This window comes from Macaca thibetana, chromosome 16, assembly GCF_024542745.1.
Source record: "Macaca thibetana thibetana isolate TM-01 chromosome 16, ASM2454274v1, whole genome shotgun sequence".
Taxonomy (NCBI): Eukaryota; Metazoa; Chordata; class Mammalia; order Primates; family Cercopithecidae; genus Macaca; species Macaca thibetana.
The window spans coordinates 52,413,944-52,431,518 of NC_065593.1; the positions used below are offsets into that span (position 1 = coordinate 52,413,944).

The 17,575-nt window shown below is 50.5% G+C and overlaps 3 protein-coding genes across 7 annotated transcripts in view; 2 read left to right on the forward strand and 1 right to left on the reverse strand.

Moving 5' to 3' along the window:
- The window catches only part of RPL27 (ribosomal protein L27), a 67,626-nt gene extending 63,565 nt beyond the window's left edge, over nt 1–4,061 (forward strand). For all 5 annotated transcript variants that reach the window (XM_050762973.1, XM_050762977.1, XM_050762978.1 and 2 more), the window contains exons 4-6: nt 1,080–1,249; nt 3,782–3,892; nt 3,981–4,061. In XM_050762973.1, the coding sequence (XP_050618930.1) occupies nt 1,080–1,249; nt 3,782–3,892; nt 3,981–4,029 (330 nt within the window). In that variant the 3' untranslated portion in view covers nt 4,030–4,061. The remainder of the gene's footprint in view (nt 1–1,079; nt 1,250–3,781; nt 3,893–3,980) is intronic.
- AARSD1 (alanyl-tRNA synthetase domain containing 1) overlaps nt 1–17,575 on the reverse strand; it is a 76,170-nt gene that overhangs the window by 49,108 nt on the left and 9,487 nt on the right. The window lies entirely within an intron of this gene.
- Nucleotides 8,023–17,448, forward strand: IFI35 (interferon induced protein 35). The gene is made up of 7 exons (XM_050762851.1): nt 8,023–8,268; nt 14,592–14,690; nt 16,040–16,187; nt 16,259–16,365; nt 16,468–16,654; nt 16,778–16,884; nt 17,106–17,448. Exons 1-7 carry the CDS (start codon nt 8,248–8,250, stop codon nt 17,295–17,297), a joined length of 861 nt encoding a protein of 286 aa, XP_050618808.1. The 5' UTR covers nt 8,023–8,247; the 3' UTR covers nt 17,298–17,448.

Here is a 17,575-nt window from a genome sequence, read left to right on the forward strand (position 1 = left end):
GGGGATTCCTTTTCTTTTTTTTTGAGACGGGATCTCTGTCCAGGTTGGAGTGCAGTGGCGCGATCACTGCAGCCTCGACTTCCTGGGCTCAAGCGATTCTCCCATCTCAGCCTTCCAAATAGCTGGGATTACAGGTGCGCGCCATCATCCCCAGCTATAGGGGGTTCCCTCCTGTTGCTAAGGTTTAGAGGTGTTCTGTTATTTACCTGAAGTGCTGCAGCAGGGAATCTGTAAGTAGAGGAGGAAATCGCTTTTAGAAAGGTCACGTAGGCCGGGCGCGGTGGCTCAAGCCTGTAATCCCAGCACTTTGGGAGGCCGAGACGGGCGGATCACGAGGTCAGGAGATCGAGACCATCCTGGCTAACACGGTGAAACCCCGTCTCTACTAAAAAATACAAAAAACTAGCCGGGCGAGGTGGCGGGCGCCTGTAGTCCCAGCTACTCGGGAGGCTGAGGCAGGAGAATGGCGTGAACCCGGGAGGTGGAGCTTGTAGTGAGCTGAGATCTGGCCACTGCACTCCAGCCTGGGCGACAGAGCAAGACTCCGTCTCAGAAAAAAAAAAAAAAAGGTCACGTAGCCCCTCACTGTTTTCCTCCTACCCATGTTTTTGTAGCTTCTTGAGAAATTTCCCTAGGCTCTGGCCACATACGCCACTGCGTTTTGCTGTTGTGGGGACACTGGAGTACCCCTGGATTCCCCTCTCCCATCTCCTGAGACTGGGCTCTGGAATGAGGCTCTGGTGTCTTAGCCTTGGCTGTACGCTTTACTAGCAGTGGAGCAAGTGAATAGTTACCAAGTCTTGTGAGCAGTGCTTGGCATATAGCAAGTACTTAAATGTTAACTATTGCTACTTTTAAATCTCTTACCTCTAATAAGCCGTTCCAGATGCTTCCTAGTGGAAATAAACACTGTTCTGTTTCTCTTTGGTCATTTCGCATAACTTTCTGTGATTTTTCTCTTTATAATGGTGGGTTTTGGAGACCTGAGGGAGGAAATATTTTTTTGACACTGCCCTACCTCTAACACAGGGCCTAAATAGGCCCTCAGTGAATAACAAATGTAATTCTTATTCATTTAGAACATTGATGATGGCACCTCAGATCGCCCCTACAGCCATGCTCTGGTGGCTGGAATTGACCGCTACCCCCGCAAAGTGACAGCTGCCATGGGCAAGAAGAAGATTGCCAAGAGGTCAAAGATCAAGTCTTTTGTGAAAGTTTATAACTACAATCACCTAATGCCCACAAGGTGAGCATTTCAAGAACTAGAATTTTAAAATTTCTTCTCCCGGCTCTGTTGAATAAGGAGACAAACCTTGCAGCCATTCCAGCACCAGCAAGGAATATCGTTTCCAAATTGTTCTTCTTCAACTCATAAAGTGGGCATGGTTTCCAGTTTTACCTTTGATCCATCTTTTAAGTGTTAGGTAAAGATTGTTTTCCATCCACAGTAAACACAGCCATGAGGTCTGATCTGCCGTCTTCCACTGTTCCACCCTCAAGGATAAATACTATAGGTTTCAAAAAGTCTGTGAATATGCGAAAGCAAGCCTCCCTCAGTTAATTTCACTTACCTGTTGGGCCCTTTAGTCTGGGGACATACACTATCTTAGTGCAAGTGTTTTTTTGAGAGGGAGTCTCGCTCTGTCGCCCAGGCTGGAGTACAATGGTGCGATCTTGGCTGACTGCAAGCTCCGCCTCTGAGGTTCACGCCATTCTCCTGCCTCAGCCTCCCGAGTAGCTGGGACTACAGGCGCCCACCACCACGCCCGGCTAATTTGTTGTATTTTTAGTAGAGACGGGGTTTCACTGTGTTAGCCAGGATGATCTCGATCTGACCTCATGATCCGCACGCCTCGGCCTCCCAAAGTGCTGGGATTACAGGCGTGAGCCACCGCGCCTGGCCTAGTACAAGTGTTTTTTAAGAAGTACGATGGCTGGGCGCAGTGGCTCCAGCCTGTAATCCCAGCACTTCAGGAGGCCGAGACGGGCGGACCACGAGGTCGGGAGATCAAGACCATACTGGCTAACACGATGAAACCCTGTCTGTACTAAAAAATACAAAAAACTAGCCAGGCGAGGTGGCGGGCGCCTGTAGTCCCAGCTACTTGGGAGGCGGAGGCAGGAGAATGGCGTAAACCTGGAAGGCGGAGCTTGCAGTGAGCTGAGATCCGGCCACTGCACTCCAGCCTGGGCGACTCAGCAAGACTCCGTCTCAAAAAAAAGAAGTATGAGAGGCCGGGCACAATGGCTCACAGCTATAATCCCACCACTTTGGGAGACCGGGGCAGATGGATCACCTGAGATCAGGAGTTTGAGACCAGCCTGAACAACATGGTGAAACCCCGTCTCTACTAAAAATACAAAATTAGCCGGCCGTGGTGGCACATACCTGTAATCCCAGCTACTGGGGAGGCTGAGGCCAGAGAATCGCTTGAACCCGGGAGGCGGAGGTTGCAGTAAGCGAAGATCACACCATTGCACTCCAGCCTGGGCAATGAGAGCGAAGCTCCCTCTCAAAAAGAGGTGTGAGGCCGAGGCGAGTGGATCACAAGGTCAGGAGGTAGAGACTGTGCTGGCTAACACGTGAACCCAGGAGGTGGAGCTTGCAGTGAGCCGAGATCATGCCACTGCACTCCAACCTGAAGACAGAGCAAAAGTCCGTTTCAAAAAGAGGTGCAAGAATTGAGAAAGTCCCGAACAGTAATTGCCAGAACCTAGCAGCATGCACCTTAAAGTTTGCTGCTGGTACTGCACATTTACTCTTGGTTGGCACCGTGGCTCATGCCTGTAGTCCCAGCACTTTCGGAGGCCGAGGCAGGTGGATCACTTGAGGTCAGGAGTTCGAGACCAGCCTGGCCAACATGATGAAATCTCGTCTCTACTAAAAAACACAACAATTAGCTGGGCATGCTGGCTGGCATCTGGAATCCCAGCTATTCCGGAGGCTGAGGTGGGAGAATCACTCGAGCTTGGGAGGTGGAGGCTACAATGAGCCGAGATTGCACCACTGCACTCCAGCCTGGGTGACAGAGCTCGCTCCATCTCAAAAAAATAAAAGGGCAGAGAGAGCTGTTTCTCGGGTTCTGGGATGTGGTGGGGTTGAGGCAGCTAGTTTTTGTGCTGTCATGAGAGTGACTGCATTGGCAGAACTTGAACGATAAGGAATGGTTTCAAATAGAAAGTCAGCTGACTGTCATGATGAAAGTCAAGAAGGCCTAATTTGGCCGGGCGCGGTGGCTCACGCCTGTAATCCCAGCACTTTGGGAGGCCGAGGCGGGCGGATCACGAGGTAGGAGATCGAGACTGTCCTGGCTAACACAGTGACACCCTCGTCTCTACTAAAAATAAAAAAATTAGCCGGGCGTGGTGTCGTGCGCCTGTAGTCCCAGCTACTTGGGAGGCTGAGGCAGGAGAATGGCGTGAAACCAGGAGGTGGAGCTTGCAGTGAGCTGAGATCGTGCCACTGCACTCCAGCCTGGGCAACAGTGAGACTCCGTCTCAAAAATAAAACAATAAGGCCTAATTTGATGATTCTTAGCTATAAAAGTAAAGTAGTAGTGGGAAATTGAGAATGAAATGTTACATTTTACATTTTATTGGCTTGAATCCAATAAATGTTAAAAGTGTGGATTTCCAGGTAATGCCATCAGGATATGACTCTTGATGGTTGCTTCTAAGGAGTCAGACCCTGATTCCCTAGTGTCCCACAAAGATTTGGGCTGTGTGGGGGCTTCTGGCAGTATGTGGGCTAATCCTGCCTCTCCACCTTTGTCCCCAGGTACTCTGTGGATATCCCCTTGGACAAAACTGTTGTCAATAAAGATGTCTTCAGAGATCCTGCTCTTAAACGCAAGGCCCGACGAGAGGCCAAGGTCAAGTTTGAAGAGAGGTAAGTAGGCTTTGGTAGTGAATGGTGGAGTATGGTTTCACTATTTCCATTCCTCTCCTCATTGATGTTCTCTTTTTTTCCCTTCTAGATACAAGACAGGCAAGAACAAGTGGTTCTTCCAGAAGCTGCGGTTTTAGATGCTTTGTTTTGGTCATTAAAAATTAAAAAGGAAAGAAAGCCTGTGTCTGCATGTTGTTTGTATTACCAGACTGTGAAAAGGAGAACATTATTGAATAGGAAACACTGGATGGGCTGGGCACGGTGGCTCACACCTGTAATCCCAGTGTGAGGCCGAGGCAGGCGGATCAGGAGGTCAAGAGATTTGAGACCATCCTGGCCAACATGGTGAAACCCCATCCCTACTAAAAATACAAGAATCAGCTGGGTGTGGTGGTGCAGGTCTGTAGTGCCAGCTACTTGGGAGGCTGAGGTAGGAGAATCACTTGAACCTGGGAGGCGGAGGTTGCCGTGAGCCAAGATAGCACCACTACACTCCAGTCTGGCGACATCGAGACTCCATCTCAAAAAAAGACACTGGGTAATGGATGAGGGGCTGGGAAAATGTTAAATCTGCCTTAGTGAGGTTTACACTGCCTCTGTCCTTAGCTTGATAATCCCTGTGAAGAATTGTGTAGCCTCCCTGGCTTCTACCCATTACGTGCCAGGAGAACCTCTGCTACACTCTGCCCCTCCTTGTGACAACCAAAAGCCCCTGAGTGGTGGGGATCACATATTTTTGATTGAGAACTGCTAACCTGAAATTCTCAAACCTTAGCACAGATAGAGATCACCTGGATGGTTTGTTAAGCCACAGATTGCTGAAATCCTGCCCTCAGACCCATCCAGGAGGTCTGAGTTTTAGGAAGTTTTCAGATGACGCTGGTACTGGTGCAGATGAGGTGGGGACCACCCTGGAGAGCTGCTCCTGGTGGTAACGACGGATGCCAGTGGTGAAACCCTAAGCCTAGAGCTGCTGTTTAATAGGACAAGGGAGTGCTCCTCAAATGGCCTGGCTGGCGGAGACTTGAAGAAAGTGACGAAAGGGGCTTGGGCGTTGGGCTGTGCCGCTACTGTGCACTACTGTGTTTGTGCAGGAGAGACCTGTGGCTCTTAGGATCTGGCATTTTACCTCACAATGGACTGCAGCTAGCCATGTTGCATGGATGAAATAGGTGTTCCATCTGAACTGGTTCTGTCACTAGAGGGAACCAAGATTCAAACAGGCCAGTTTGCCAAGTCTGCTAGGTACCACACTTGCACTTGGGAACCGGAGGGGGCGGGGGGGCGGGAAGGGGCTCAAAGTAGGATTGGTGAGTAACTGGAATAAACCTTGGGCTAGGTTATTAGGAAACTTTTTTGAGAGGGAGTTTTTCTCTTTGACCCACCCAGTCTGGGGTGAGGTGGTGCCATCTTGGCTTACTGCAACCTCTGCCCACCCTGGGTTCAAGCAATTCTCCTGCCTCAGCCTCCCAAGTAACTGGGAATATAGGAGTGTGCCACCACACCCAGCTAATTTTTGAATTTTTAGAAGAGACAGGGTTTCACTATGTTGGCCAGAATGATCTTGAACTCCCTGATCTCATGATCTGCCCGCCTCAGCCTCCCAAAGTGCTGGGATTACAGGTGTAAGCCACCACATCCAGCCAGGAAGCTTTTTAACTTGAATCTTCTCACACTTAAGTATTAAGGCATCTCTGTTGAGACAGACTCCTATTAAGTAGCTTGCCTACTCAGGGTCAAACCCAAAGTTTAAATACTGTTCCTACCAGGTTTGGATCCATGCTTCTCCGATTCCTAGCCCTGTGACCTTGGGCATGTTTCTAATGCTCTGTGCCTCAATTTTCTCAATCTGTAAAGTCAAGAAAATAGAACCAACTTCATGGCATTGATTTGAAGAGTTAATTCACATAGAGCACAAGGGTGTTGGCCACATAATAGCTCTCGGTGCTGGGCAGTCTTTTTTTTTTTTTTGAGACGGAGTCTGGCTCTGCGGCCCAGGCTGGAGTTTAGTGGCGCGATCTCAGCTCACTGCAAGCTCCGCCTCCCAGGTTCACGCCATTCTCCTGCCTCAGCCTCCCGAGTAGCTGGGACTACAGGCACCTGCGACTGTGCCCGGCTAATTTTTTTTATTTTTTATTTATTTTTATTTTTTAGTAGAGACGTTTCACCGTGTTAGCCAGGATGGTCTTGATCTCCTGACCTCGTGATCCGCCCACCTCGGCCTTCCAAAGTGCTGGAATTACAGGAGTAAGCCACTGCGCCCGGCGGTGCTGGGCACTCTTTTTTTTTTTTTTTTTGAGACGGAGTCTCGCTCTGTCGCCCAGGCTGGAGTGCAGTGGCGCTATCTCGGCTCACTGCAAGCTCCGCCTCCCGGGTTTACGCCATTCTCCTGCCTCAGCCTCCCGAGTAGCTGGGACTACAGGCGCCCGCCACCTCGCCCGGCTAATTTTTTTGTATTTTTAGTAGAGACGGGGTTTCATTGTGTTAGCCAGGATGGTCTCAATCTCCTGACCTCGTGATCCGCCCGTCTCGGCCTCCCAAAGTGCTGGGATTACAGGCTTGAGCCACCGCGCCCGGCCGGTGCTGGGCACTCTTAACAGTTTTCTGAATTTTTTTTTTTTTTTTTTTTGAGACGGAGTCTCGCTGTGTCTCCCAGGCTGGAGTGCAGTGGCGTGATCTCGGCTCACTGCAAGCTCCGCCTCCCGGGTTCACGCCATTCTCCCGCCTCAGCCTCCCAAGTAGCTGAGACTACAGGCGCCCGCCACCACGCCCGGCTAGTTTTTTGTATTTTTAGTAGAGACGGGGTTTCACCGTGTTAGCCAGGATAGTCTCGATCTCCTGACCTCGTGATCCACCCGCCTCGGCCTCCCAAAGTGCTGGGATTACAGGCTTGAGCCACCGCGCCCGGCCTATTTTTTTTTTTTTTTTTTTTTTTTTTTTTTGAGACAAGAGTCTTGCCCTGTCACCAAGCTGGAGTACAGTGGCACAATCTCAGCTCACTGCAACCTCCACCTCCCAGGTTCAAGCGATTCCCCCATTTCAGCCTCCCGAGTAGCTGGGATTACAGGTCTGTGCCACCATGCCCGGCTAATTTTTGTATTTTTAGTAGAGACAGCGTTTCACCGTGTTGGTCAGGCTGGTCTCCAACTCCTGACCTCAAGTGATCCGCCCGCCTCAGCTTCCCAAAGTGCTGGGATTACAGGCATGAGCCACCGCACCCAGGCTTCTTTTTTTTTTAAGAGACAAGGTTCACTGGGTTGCCCAGGCTGGCCTCGAATTCCCGGGCTCAAGCCTCGAACTCCTGCCTCAACCTGCTAGAACTATAGGCACGTGTGGGCCCAGCTGCTGGGATTGGCACTTTTTTTTTTTTAGTCGGAATCTCGCTCTGTTGCCCAGGCTGGAGTGCAATGGCGTGATCCGGACTGGCTAATTTTTTGTATTTTAGTAGAGACGGGGTTTCACCATGGTGGCCAGGGTGGTCTCATGATCCACCCGCCTCGACCTCCCAAAGTGCTGGGATTACAGGTGTGAGCCACTGCGCCTGGCAGTTTTGTGAACTTGAACTATGGGCTTTATCTGTCCTGATTGTGTTTCTCGTTCATTCAGCAATTATTACTTTATTTTTGAGGTGGAGTTTCACTCTTGTCACCCAGGTTGGAGTGCAACAGCACTATCTCGGCTCAATGCAACCTCTGCCTCCCGGGTTCCAGCTATTCTGCCTCGGCCTCACAAGTAGCTGGGATTACAGGACTGCACCACCACGCCCGGCTAATTTTTGTATTTTTTTAGTAAAGATGGGGTTTCACCATGTTGGCCAGGCTGGTCTCCTGACCTCAGGTGATCTGCCTGCCTGGGCCTCCCAGAGTGCTGGGATTACAGGTGTAAGCCACCGTGCCCAGCTCATTCAACAATTATTTTATCAATGTTGATGTGCCCAGCATTATTCTAGGCTCTAGGGAAATAATCCATTGACAAAGCAGGGTCTACCAATGCGCCTGTCTGAGATTGCTGGGAATGGTTGACTGGGGCCAGTTTGCAGTTGCTGTGAGGTGGCTTTCCTTGAGGCACCATGGCTGAGTGAAGTCGACTTTGATGATCAAGAAGGCTCCTCCCAGGGATGGGGAGGCCTCGGCAGGGGGCGGCATGTGAGCGCCAGAGGGCAGGGATTTCACGGAAATGAAAGTGGAAGCAAACAGCCTGCGAGCAGAACCTCCTGAGGTGTTCGGGTCCTGCTGGGGCTGCGAGAGACCAAAGCCCTTGGAGGGGACGGGTACAAACAAGAGTTCAGTTGTGGTGGATTCTGCCAGTGTGCCCAGCTCTGAGGCCTCAGCTCTTGCCAAACAGACCCGAGACCCATGTCAGCCCCGCTGAATGCCGTAAGTGAGGAGGAGGGAGTTGGGAATTGGGGAAACAGGAACAATCCTTTGTCTTGGAACCCACAGATATCTCACGGCCTGGCAGCCAAGCCTCTCCCTGCCCATCTCAGGCCTGCTGAAGGGCTGGGGAGAAACACAGGGCTGGGATTGCCTCTGCCTTGTGGAGTCGGTTCCCTAACCTATTGCCTCAGACAGGAGGAGCTCATTAAATCCTGTGTGTGTGCACTTCTCTGGAGAGAGAATCCGTAGTTTCCATCAGATACTCAAAGGGTTCTGTGACCCAAATAACAATTGTTCTAGGCCAGGAGTGGTGTCTCATGCCTGTCATCCTAGCACTTTGGGAGGCCTGGGCAATACAGTGAAACTCCGTCTCTACTAAAATACAAAAAATTAGCTGGGTGTGGCGTTGTGCTCCTGTAATCCCAGCTACGTGGGAGGCTGAGACAGGAGAATCACTTGAACCTGGGAGGCGGAGGTTGCGGTGAGCCGAGATTGTGCCACTGCACTCCAGCCTGGGTGACAGAGCGAGACTGTCTCAAAAAAAAAAGAAAGAAACTAAAGGAATTAGGCTGGGTGCAGTGGCTCATGCCTATAATCCCAGCCAGCACTTGGGGAGGCCGAGGCGGTTGGATCACTTGAGGTTAGGAGTATGAGACCAGCCTGGCCAACACAGTGAAACCCCATCTCTACTAAAAATACAAAAATTAGCCAGGCGTGGTGGCACACACCTGTAATCCCAGCTACTTGGGAGACTGAGGCGAGAGAATTGCTTGAACCTGGGGTGCAGAGGTTGCAGTGAGCTGAGATTATACCACTATGCTCCACTCTGGGCAACAGAGGGAGACTGTCTCTCTCTCTCTCACACACACACACTATCTATCTATCTATCATCTATCTATCTATCTATCTATCTATCTATCTATCTATCTATCATCTATCTATCTATCTATCTATCTATCATCTATCTATCTATCATCTATCTATCATCTATCTATCATCTATCTATCTATCTATCTATCATCTATCTATCTATCTATCATCTATCTATCATCTATCTATCTATCTATCATCTATCTATCTATCTATCTATCTATCTATCTATCTATCTATCTATCTATCGTAAGAATCACACTAGGTAATCCATAGATTGACACAGTAAAAACTTATCCCACTGCTTAGCACCTACAGAGCATTCAATATGTGTTTCTTCTTGTTAATGTTATTATTGCCAACCTTTTCAGAACCCCAGTTCCCCAAGACAATCTTTTTTTTTTTTTTTTTTTTGAGACGGAGTCTCGCTCCGTCACCCAGGCTGGAGTGCAATGGCGCGATCTCGGCTCACTGCAACCTCTGCCTTCCGGGTTCAAGCGATTCACCTGCCTCAGCCTCCCAAGTAACTGGGACTACAAGTACATTCCACCATGCCTGGCAGATTTTTTGTATTTTTAGTAGAGATGGGGTTTCACCGTGTTAGCCAGGATGGTCTTGATCTCCTGCCCGGCCTTTTTTTTTTTTTTTTTTTTTTTGAGACGGAGTTTCACTTTTTCACCCAGGCTGGAGTGCGGTGGCACAATGTCAGCTCACTGCAAGCTCCATCTCCCGGGTTCATGCCGTTCTCCTGCCTCAGCCTCTCTGAGTAGCTGGGACTACAGGCGCCTGCCACCATGCCCGGCTAATTTTTTTGTGTTTTTAGTAGAGACAGGGTTTCACCATGGTCTCGATCTCCTGACCTTGTGATCCGCTTGCCTCAGCCTCCCAAAGTGCTGGGATTACAGGTGTGAGCCACCATGCCCAGCCTTTTATTTTATTTTTTTTTTTTTTGAGATGGAGTCTTGCTCATCACCCAGGCTGGAGTGCAGTGGCACGGTTGGCTCACTGCAAGCTCCGCCTCCCGGGTTCATGCCATTCTCCTGTCTCAGCCTCCCAAGTAGCTGGGACTACAGGCGCCTGCCACTGCGCCGGCTAATTTTTTGTATTTTTAGCAGAGACGGGGTTTCACCGTGTTAGCCAAGATGGTCTCGATCTCCTGACCTTGTGATCCGCCCGCCTCGGCCTCCCAAAGTGCTGGGATTACAGGCGTGAGCCACCACGCCCGGCCTTTTTTTTTTTTTTTTTTTTTGAGATGGAGTTTTACTCTTGTTGCCCAGGCTGAGGTGCAATAGCGTGATCTTGGCTCACTGCAACGTCCGCCTCCCAGATTCAAGTGATTCTCTTGCCTCAGCCTCCCGAGTAGCTGGGATTACAGGCCCACGCCACCATGGCTGGCTAATTTTTTGTATTTTTTTGGAGACAAAGTTTCACCATGTTGACCAGGCTGGTCTCAAACTCCTGACCTCATGTGATCCGCCTGACTTAGGCGCCCAAAATGCTGGGATTACAGACTTGAACCACAGCACCCGGCTTTATATACGTTAAATTGGGCCGTCTTTTTCAAATAAAAATCCAGATTTTTTGTTTTTTGTTTTTTGAGACAAGATTTCACTCTTTTTTTCCAGGCTGCAGTGCAGTGGCTCGATCCTGGCCCACTCAGTGCAGTCACCTCCACCTCTAGGGATCAACAGATCCTTCCATCTCAGCCTCCCGAGTAGCTGGGACTACAGGCATGTGCCACCATACCTGGCTAATTTTTAGATATTTTGTGGAGGTAGAGTTTTGTTGTGTTGTCCAGGCTAGTCTCAGACTCCTGGGCTCAAGCGATCTGACTTCCTCCGCCTCCCACAGTGCTGGGATTACAGGCGTCTGCCACCACGCCCTGCCCAAATTTTTTATTTCAATTAAAAAGGGGAATATTAGGGGGCCAGGGTCCGTGGCTCATGCCTGTAATCCCAGCACTTTGGGAGGCTGAGGTGGGTAATCACTTGAGGTGGGGAGTTTGAGACCAGCCTGGCCAACATGGTGAAACCCCATCTCTAGTAAAAACAAAAAATTAGAGTCGGGTGCAGTGGCTCACTCCTGTAATCCCAGCACTTTGGGAGGCCGCGGTGGGCGGATCACAAGGTCAAGAGATTGAGACCATCCTGGCCAACATGGTGAAAACCCATCTCTACTAAAAATTAAAAATTATCTGGGCATGGTGGTGTGTGCCTGTAGTCCCAGCTACTCGGGAGGCTGAGGCAGAAGAATCACTTGAACCCGTGAGTCAGAGGTCACAGTAAGCCGAGATCATGCCACTGCACTCCAGCCTGACGACAGAGTGAGACTCCATCTCAAAAAAAATAAATGAATAAAAAATAAAAAATTAGCCGGGCGCGGTGGCTCACGCCTGTAATCCCAGCACTTTGGGAGGCCGAGGCGGGCGGATCACAAGGTCAGGAGATCGAGACCACGGTGAAACCCCGTCTCTACTAAAAATACAAAAAATTAGCCGGGCGCGGTTGTGGGCGCCTGTAGTCCCAGCTACTCGGGAGGCTGAGGCAGGAGAATGGCGTGAACCCGGGAGGCGGAGCTTGCAGTGAGCCGAGATCGCGCCACTGCACTCCAGCCTGGGCGACAGAGCGAGACTCCGTCTCAAAAAAAAATAAATAAATAAATAAATAAAAAAATAAAAAAATAAAAAATTAGCTAGGCATGGTGGCAGGTGCCTGTAATCCCATCTACTTGGGAGGCTGAGGCAGGACAATCTGTTGAACCCAGGAGGCAGAGTTTGCAGCGAGTCGAGATTGTGCCACTGCACTCCAGCCTAGGCAACAGAGTGAGACTCCATCTCAGAAAATTTTTTTTTTTTTTTTTTTTTTTTTTGAGACGGAGTCTGGCTCTGTCACCCAGGCTGGAGTGCAGTGGCGCGATCTCGGCTCACTACAAGCTCCGCCTCCCGGGTTTACGCCATTCTCCTGCCTCAGCCTCCCGAGTAGCTGGGACTACAGGCGCCCGCCACCTTGTCCGGCTAGTTTTTTGTATTTTTTAGTAGAGACGGGGTTTCACCGTGTTAGCCAGGATGGTCTCGATCTCCTGACCTCGTGATCCGCCCGTCTCGGCCTCCCAAAGTGCTGGGATTACAGACTTGAGCCACCGCGCCCGGCCCATCTCAGAAAATTAAAAAAAAAAAAAAAAAAGTAGCTGGCGTGATGGCACACACCTGTAGTCCTAGCTACTCAGGAGGCTGAGATGAGAGGATCGCTTGATTCCGGGAGGTCGAGGCTGCAGTGAGCCATAATCAAGCAATTGCACTCCAGCCTGGGTGGCATTGAGACTTTGTCTCACAAAACAAAACAAAACAAAAATATGGATAGATTTGCTGTGGGGGAAAACTTGGTTATGGCTAGAAGAGGTTTACTTTAGCAGGGACATGCTCTTCCCAGTGCATCACAGTCCCCACCACTCTCTGTCATCCTACATGGCTCTATTAACTCATTGATGTTATCTAACTGGCCCTTAAAGGCACTGTGTTAGCACTGTCTCATTTACAGAAATATGAATAACTAAGGGTCTTTTTCACTATTCATAAACCAGCATTATGTGGTCAAGCTCTAGGTTTCTGCTAAAACTAGACCAAACTCACAACGAATTTATTTGGTGCCCTCTGTAATGTGCTCCTTTACCGTCATTCATTCACTTCATTTCTTCATTCAACACACTTTTACTGGACACATTTTGTGCCGGAGATCTTGCTGGACACTGGGAATACAGAGATGGTCAGGACAGAGTCCTATCTTTGCAAAAGACCTCATGCTTCTCTGAGCCGAACTTACTTATCAAGATTCCTAACCACAGGGTGAACTCTGCTCTATTCCACAAACAGAGGTGCATTTATTGGTATCTCTGGTGTCACTTCCCTGCCTATGATGTCAGTTCTCTCTCTGGACCCATTCCAGATCACACCCAGCCTAAAAGGCTACTTGTTGTTCCGTGGAAAGTGTAGCAGTCCAGGGACAAGCTAGAATTGATGGGTAAACCACCTCCCCACTCTGGGCTTCATTTCTTCATTGTAAAGCACAGGTTAGCAGGATGGGCTCTGGAGTCAGACAGCCTAGGGCCAAATGACTTTGGGCAAGTCATTTAACCTCTCTGAGCTTTAATTTCCTCATCTATAAAATAAGGATTGGCTGGGCACGGTGGCTTACACCTGTAATCCTAGCACGTTAGGAGGCTGAGGCGGGCAGATCATCTGAGGCCAGGATTTGAGACCAGCCTGGCCAACATGGTGAAAACCCGTTTCTACTAAAAATACAAAAAGTAGCCGGGCGTGGTGGTGGGTGCCTGTAATCCCAGTTACTTGGGAGGCAGGAGAATTGCTTGAACCCAGGAAGTGGAGGCTGCAGTGAGTTGAGATCATGCCACTATACTCCAACCTGGGAAACAGAGCAAGACTCTGTCTCAAAAAAAAAAAAAAAAAAAAAAAAAAAAAAAAAGAAAGAAAGAAAAAATTTAAAAATAAATCAATAAAATAAGGATCATAGGATATCTATCTTATAGATACCCTGTTGTTCTAAGAATTGAATGAAATAATTCATCAGAAGGGCTTAACACAGCACCTGGCATATAGTAAGTACTTAGTAAAAGTTAACAGTGTTACTGTATGACATTTTGCAACTTGTCTCCCCTTCTCTTGGAGGTGTCCCTAACTGGGTTAACCCCTTTGGGATTGTCCCTCTTCCAAACTCTGGCTGCCCTTCACAGTCAGTGATGTGATCATGTACTATTTTGAGCACTGTTTGGCAGGCCTGAGGGCTGTACCCTTACCTTCCACTGTCTGTGTCAGTGCCCAGCACTTCCTAGCAGGAGCTCAGTGTTTGTTGAACTCTAGATCTGTGGTCATGAACAAGTCATGGACGCTGCAAAGGCTCCTGCCCTTTCAAGAACAGCTGAGATGAGCCCAGCCAAGCCCTGGGTGGAGGGGCCAAGACCAGCCCAGGGCAGCACAAAGGGGTTGGGTTGTTCTTTTTTTTTTTTTTTTTTTTTTTTTTTTTTTTGAGACGGAGTCTCGCTGTGTCTCCCAGGCTGGAGTGCAGTGGCGTGATCTCGGCTCACTGCAAGCTCCGCCTCCCGGGTTCACGCCATTCTGCCGCCTCAGCCTCCCAAGTAGCTGAGACTACAGGCGCCCGCCACCGCGCCCGGCTAGTTTTTTTTTTGTATTTTTAGTAGAGACGGGGTTTCACTGTGTTAGCCAGGATAGTCTCGATCTCCTGACCTCGTGATCCACCCGCCTCAGCCTCCCAAAGTGCTGGGATTACAGGCTTGAGCCACCGCACCCGGCCGTTGGGTTGTTCTTGAGCTTAGCATCAACTCTGCTTCTGGAGAGTCCAGAACAGGCCCCACTTCCCCTGGGCTTGTTGATTCTCTGGAAGGGCAGGTGGAAGTCTCGTTGTTTCCTTCTGCTCCAAAAGGCCCTCCACGCCCTTCAGGAGGAGCAGGCCAGACTCAAGATGAGGCTGCAGGAGCTGCAGCAGCTGAGAAAGGAGCTCGGGGACGCCCCCAAAGACAAGGTAAGGTGGGAGACCTGGTGTTGTCTGGTAAAAACGAGCTGGTGAGGCCAGGTGTGGTGGCTCACACCTGTAATCCCAGCACTTTGGTAGGCCGAGGTGGGCTGATCACCTGAGGTCAGGAGTTTGAGACAAGCCTGGCCAACATAGTGAAATCCCATCTCTATCAAAAATACAAAAATTAGCTGGGCATGGTGGCGCATGCCTGTAATCCCAGCTACTCAGCAGGCTAAGGCAGAAGAATCGTTTGAACCCAGGAAGCGGAGGCTGTAGTGAGCTGAGACTGCGCCACTGCACTCCAGCCTGCGTGACAGAGCGAGACTCCTCAAAAAAAAAAAAAAAAAAAAAAGGAGGCTGGGCATGGTGGCTCATGCTTGTAATCCCAGCACTTTGGGAGGCCGAGGCTGGTGGATCACCTGAGGTCAGGAGTTTGAGACCAGCCTGGCCAACAGGGTGAAACCCCGTCTCTACTAAAAATACAAAAATTAGCCGGGTTTGGTGGCACATGCCTATAATCCCAGCTACTTGTGAGGCTGAGGCAGAACTGCTTGAACCTGGGAGGTGGGGGTTGCAGTGAGCCAAGATCATCGTGCCACTACACTCCAGCTGGGTGACAGAGCGAGACTCCCTTTAAAACAAACAAACAAACATACACACACACAAAAGAGCTGGGGAGTTCTCAGTTTTATTCCTGGCTTTGCTACTTCTTTGCTATGTGACCTCCAGTATGTTACTTGAACATCTGTAAAGTAGAGCTACCCACCCCCCAGGACAAATTAAGATGTTGTATGTAAATGGACAGGTATGGACCAGACCTGCATTCATCCACTCATTTATCCAGCTTTTTTTTTTTTTTTTTTTTTTTTTGAGACGGAGTCTCGCTCTGTAGCCCAGACCTGCATTCATCCACTCATTTATCCAGCTTTTCTTTTTTTTTTTTTTTTTTTTGAGACGGAGTCTCGCTCTGTAGCCCAGGCTGGAGTGCAGTGGCCGGATCTCAGCTCACTGCAAGCTCCGCCTCCCGGGTTCACGCCATTCTCCGGTCTCAGCCTCCCGAGTAGCTGGGACTACAGGCGCTGCCACCTCGCCCGGCTATTTTTTGTATTTCTTAGTAGAGACGGGGTTTCACCGTGTTAGCCAGGATGGTCTCGATCTCCTGACCTCGTGATCCGCCCATCTCGGCCTCCCAAAGTGCTGGGATTACAGGCTTGAGCCACCGCGCCCGGCCTATCCAGCTTTTCTTTCAGTAAATGTATTTATCTCCGGCACTCAGCATCAATGGAATGGGATTGGAGATGCCTTCCTCCTAGGTGGGAGTGAGGAACACTCCTACTCCCCTCCCCTACTTCCAGGTCCCATTTTCAGTGCCGGAGATCCCCCTGGTGTTCCGAGGACACACCCAGCAGGACAGGGAAGTGCCTAAGTCTTTAGTTTCCAATTTGCGGATCCACTGCCCTCTGCTTGAGGGCTCTGCTCTGATCACCTTTGATGACCCCAAAGGTGAGCTCATGGGGAGCCTCAGGAGGGAGGTGGGGAGGATTCCCAGTACTGACCGTTTCCCCACCACCCAGTGGCTGAGCAGGTGCTGCAACAAAAGGAGCACACGATCAACATGGAGGAGTGCCGGCTGCGGATGCAGGCCCAGCCCTTGGAGCTGCCCATGGTCACCACCATCCAGGTGACAGAATGACAGAATCCTGGGGCATGAAAAAGGTGCCATGCACCTGGGCATGGGAAAGTGGAGCTGTGTCTGGGACCACCCCTTGCTGTCTCCCCCTAGGTGTCCAGCCAGTTGAGTGGCCAGAGGGTGTTGGTCAGTGGATTTCCTGCCAGTCTCAGGCTGAGTGAGGAGGAGCTGCTGGACAAGCTTGAGATCTTCTTTGGCAAGACTAGGAACGGAGGTGGCGATGTGGAGTTTCGGGAGCTGCTGCAAGGGAGTGTCATGCTGGGGTTTGCTACGGATGGAGGTGAGGGTCATGCAGACCTCCTGCAGGGGAGATGAGGGTACAGGGTGTGGAAGATTAAGGTACAGGGTACAGAGAGAGGAGAGGGCTTGATGCTAAAGGTCCACCCGTCCTTGTTCCCCACAGTGGCCCAGCGCCTGTGCCGGATTGGCCAGTTCAGAGTGCCACTGGGTGGACAGCAGGTCCCTCTGAGAGTCTCTCCCTATGTGAATGGGGAGATCCAGAATGTTGAGGTAAGCGGGAGGGGTAGAGAATAGGGGCTGGGCTGGGTAACCCGTCTGCCTGCCAGGAACTTGCCCAGTGAAGGATCAGAGGCCCCAAACCCCACTGACCTACCCACGACCAGCCTCTCCAGGCCTCCTGACCTCATACCCCCATGGGGCACTGCCTGCCCTACCCCCAGCCCCCAGCCTTTCTCCCATGAGCCTTTGCGATCTCCTGGCTCCTTTTCCAGATCAGGTTGCAGCCAGTTCCGCGCTCAGTGCTGGTGCTCAACATTCCCGATATCTTGGATGGCCCAGAGCTGCACGACGTCCTGGAGGTCCACTTCCAGAAGCCCACCCGTGGGGGTGGGGAGATAGAGTCCCTGACAGTCGTACCCCAAGGACAGCAGGGCCTAGCAGTCTTCACCTCTGAGTCAGGGTAGGGGCCTCCCCTTCTCATCCTCCCCACCCCACGGCCAAGGATCTCACACGGGGCTGGGCTTGGGTGCCCATGTAGGAGGTCTTTATGTTCACCAACAGGGAGGGATCACACATTGCGAAACACTTTGCCCGGAACAGTAAAAACGGCCTGCACTCCATGATGTTCTTCCTCATTTCACTCATGAAAGGAAACGTGATTTGGGCATGTAAAGAGGTGGGGGCGGGAAGAAGCCAGATCTTCTGCTGGCAGCGCCGGCCTTCCAGAAGCTCACCTTCCCTC